The sequence below is a fragment of the Brachycentrus maculatus genome, unplaced genomic scaffold (assembly GCF_059751285.1).
Source record: "Brachycentrus maculatus isolate JH-2025_06_01 unplaced genomic scaffold, ASM5975128v1 h1tg000153l, whole genome shotgun sequence".
NCBI classification, from domain to species: Eukaryota; Metazoa; Arthropoda; class Insecta; order Trichoptera; family Brachycentridae; genus Brachycentrus; species Brachycentrus maculatus.
Genome location: NW_028280906.1, coordinates 905,835 through 910,054, shown reverse-complemented (window position 1 = coordinate 910,054; position 4,220 = coordinate 905,835). Strand labels below are relative to the sequence as shown.

Genomic DNA, 4,220 nt, shown 5'->3' with positions numbered 1-4,220 from the left:
AGCCCAGTGGGCTATTATAAACACTTACCGAAAACGAAACGAAATATCGTGTTGCAATATTTGTATAGAGGAATAGAGAAACCACAATGGAAACACGAACCCCTACTGTACTGAGAAAACACCATTATGTCATTATAAAGAGACTAAAGTTTCATCTGTTTGAGTCGGCTCGTGTCATTTGCAATGTAATATTTTTGAGTGAAAGCTTATTATAAAAATTAATAAAATAAACTCAACCTCCATTTAATACAAAAACCATTTTTTAAATTGCAGTTTAGTTTGTAAATTATTCTTAATTATATTTGTTTTGGTTGATTTTTTTATTGAAAAAATGATTTGCTCGAAAAAATGTAATGTCATTAGATTTTTTTAACTCATTGCTAATACATCTAGGTCCTGGGATAGAATACCCGCAGTGTTACAATATTATTGATATTAATGATGCACTTGTTTCAGGTAACATCTAACTTTGAGAAAATGTTCGACTTATAACCATTTGAAGTTAACACCAATCACAATATTCCTATATATGCAAAACGTTACATACTTTAGATCCAACAGTCCGACGAAAATGATTTAAATCACAGAGAAAGCTCCGGTCGGCTGCTATACAGCGCCAGACCAAATATCATTTTGCTGAAGATTTTAGTGGAAGACCTTGAGTTTTTCATTCTTGTATCAACCAAAAATGTGTCAAATGAAAAGTTAAATATTTCACCGAACTGTTTGTTTTTCTGATACAAAATTTTTCATTTTTATTTATATTTAAAATGTTTCCCTTAAAAAAGATCATTTTCTGAGAGCTATTAACGTTGCATTTATCATTTTACGGATTATTTTATTTGGCATTGATATTCGCGTGAATGAATTTCTGAACAACCGAAATGATTCATCTTTCATTCGATCCGTTCATAATGAACGGATCCCGTTCATTTTATTGATCCACTCGATTTTTAGTACATACACTTACGGATCCACCAATGCAAATCTTCCGAATGAATTTCTTACCGTCAAATTGCCTACATACATAAGTGTCTAGCGCGTACGACGCGCTCAATTCTCTCGAAGCCGGTAAAACTCAAATTCCGCAACCATGAATATGAATAGACGGAAACGATCCGTGGACCAAGAAGTCGCGAAAATATCCGCCAATCGAGAACTCGATATTACGCGGAAAGGCGCATCTTGGATACCGAGTATAGGTGATATGAATGAGAAGCAACTATTTTCGTTGTTGTTGATTATTCGCCATGTATTTCCTTATATTAAAACCAGCAATGATAGTCTCACCTAACCTAGTGAATTTAAATATCCAACAGAAAGAAAAAACCCAACTTACATCTAAGATGAAATTTAGTAACGGAAGGATAATTTAAAGACTTGAATGCTTCATGTATCGCCATCTGTATTGTTCTTACAACTCCAACGGGGTTGGGAAAAAACATTGGGAAGAGTCCAAACAGCATCGAAGAGCATATTGCGCCAACATTCAAGCTGAAATCCCATTCAAACCATGGTACTGGAACTTATCTTTGTCTAGATCTTCCATTTCGATGTTATGTCCCCTAAAATCTGGGCACTGCTCACTGCCTGTGCATCTCTATAAGATAAAGTGCGTTACATTACACTATATAGCCAATGTGAACAAGATATAGGGGATGCAAACCGTACTTTCTTTCAGTGTCCGCTGACAACAGAGAAATAAAACTTTCTAAAAAAAATTTCACGGGCAAGAATCCAACTCCCCACCCAAGTATTCACTCTTCTTTCTTAACCTAATTCTAGAATTGCGGGCATAATTTCTTAAATGATAAAGCAAAACGCATTTAAACTATAAATTTTGCATTAATTGTTTTTATTATTTTCTATTATTTTGTTTATTTGTAAATAAAAATAATACTTTACACTGGCGGAAATATCCTTTCACTGGGTGACTGCCAAATAAATAATTTAAAAAAAACCTTCTCAATATTTGAAATAATAATAGCATGATAAATTTAAGCGCCCTAACGCGGGGATTAATTTTAAATTAATTCTCATAATTAAATTTGAAAGTTGCGTGATAATTACCTACCATTAGAAAAAATCCGTTATTAGGTTATTATCATAAATTAGTAGTCTTTGGTTATTATCAATTCTTGCCTTTGCTACTTTGTTCTATGGAATCATCTGTCAACAGTGAGTGACATTCAGATTAGTCTGCTGTCATTTGAATAATTTTTGTGCTTGTACAATATAAATAATTAGTAATGTAATTAGTTAGTCTGTGCTCGTTACGAAGATCCACTGTTTTCTATTTTTATGTTTTCGTGAAAATGGTTGATTATTATTTTAAATAATGGAAAAATACCAGCATAATTGTTTATTCCCTAATCCGATAAGTTTTTCACAACTCGATTGTTTGGAAAAAGATTTGTGGAAAAATGAAAAAATATCGTTAATATTTTTGCTTTATTGCGACATCCGTGTTGCCCAGCAACAAATGTTGCTCGTTTCTAAAGCTCACGAAATAAAAGAAAATATTTCCATTGATCTATTGAGCAACTGGGCTCAAAAAAGTAGACCTCATTGGATGGAGCGGTTGGTTGAAGCGCTTTTAATCATTCAAGCAAACAGCAATATCAAAAAATTGGGACACGATTTAAAAATGCTTACTGACCACTTTTTACCGTCTTGTAAATATACATCACTCTTCATTCACCCTATGAAAAAGTTTTTATTTAATCTATGCGAATCCCTTGGAAAAATTGAAACAAATGCATTTATTACTGCCATCTCACAAGATTGCCCGAATATAACTTCCGATCTGTTGGACTCAGAATACTTAGAACATTTCAGTCTAAAGCTATACGGGTGTAATTATATTCCACTTGATACGCACACGTGCTGCGGTACTAGCAATACTTCTGATAACAAACCTTCGGATGTAGAAAAATTATGTATCGCATTGCAGAAATTAGGGTTAACGACTTACGCAAATGATTTGACATGAAATGATGACGCATATTTCTAATTGCGCTCCGACAAAATCTGTCATGGAAAATCACTCGCAGAACATATCTACTCTCCTAGCAAAAGACTTGACTAATTTAAGTGTGAAGAGTGGCCCGGATGACACTTCACTGGAAAAGAAATACAATATAGATTATTCAGGAAAAGAAATTGGATTGTTTGTAATAATCAACCAAGTAAATTTTACAAATGAATCCTATCCTGAGCTCGTGGAGGGATTAGATAAACGGAGGGGCTCTGATTCAGATGTGAAGAAATTAAAGATTCCCGCAGAATCTTTAGGGTTCTCCGTCAAAGTATATACTGACTTGAATCGGGCTAGACTTTTATTGGAAATGAGGAGGGTCTGTGCGAATATGGTGTTAGAGAGTCACTGCATATTCGCCCTGTGCATTTTATCTCACGGAGTCAGCGGGGCGGTTCTTGCAGTAGATGGTGAGAAAATCAATATAAAACAAATAGAGGAAATGTTTTACGCTGCAGAGTGTCCCAAGCTTGCGGGGAAACCAAAATTATTCTTTTTACAAGCTTGTCAGGCGGAAGACAAGCTACGACAGTCTCACTTGCCGGCGATCGAATCTGATGGTCCAAGTGTCAGCATCCCCGATAGGTCGGATATACTTATATTTTATGCCACTGGTTCTGGTTTAGTATCGTATCGTGACCCTTTAAATGGCACGTGGTTCGTACAAACCCTTTGCGATCTAATTTCTAAACAAGAAGAGGAATTTGATTTCATCAAACTGTGTATGGCTGTCAACTATCATATCGCAGAGAAAAGTGACAACGGATACTCCCAAATGCCAGAATTCAAAACGAACTTGAGAATGCCAAAAAATTTTTGAAACGTTACTACCTTCTTGATGATAAGAGCATATTTTTTTATCATATGTTTACTATATTATAGGTATTATAGGCTGATCACCTTTCCTTCATGTGTAAACGATCAAGATAACACTGCATTTATATGATGCAGTGCCCTGTGCACCATCGGGTGCGGATGACGATTTGAAGAAGATAAATAATAATAATAATAAATTTGGATAACTTATATAGCGCCATTTTCGTAAAAAAATACCTCAAGGGCGCTATTATAGGTATACAGTAGTTATACCTATGATACCTATAATACGATAGTTATATCAAGATATTATAGGTATAGGATAGTTGTACGGGGAGGTAATGGTCAATTCCCACCAGTTGCAAAA

The 4,220-nt window shown here is 34.8% G+C and overlaps 1 protein-coding gene across 1 annotated transcript; it reads left to right on the top strand.

Moving 5' to 3' along the window:
• Nucleotides 1-3,019: 3,019 nt before the first annotated feature.
• LOC148308670 (caspase-7-like) lies at nucleotides 3,020-3,999 on the top strand. The gene has a single exon (XM_088261408.1). It carries the CDS (start codon nucleotides 3,036-3,038, stop codon nucleotides 3,855-3,857), a length of 822 nt encoding a protein of 273 aa, XP_088117534.1. The 5' UTR covers nucleotides 3,020-3,035; the 3' UTR covers nucleotides 3,858-3,999.
• Nucleotides 4,000-4,220: the final 221 nt, after the last annotated feature.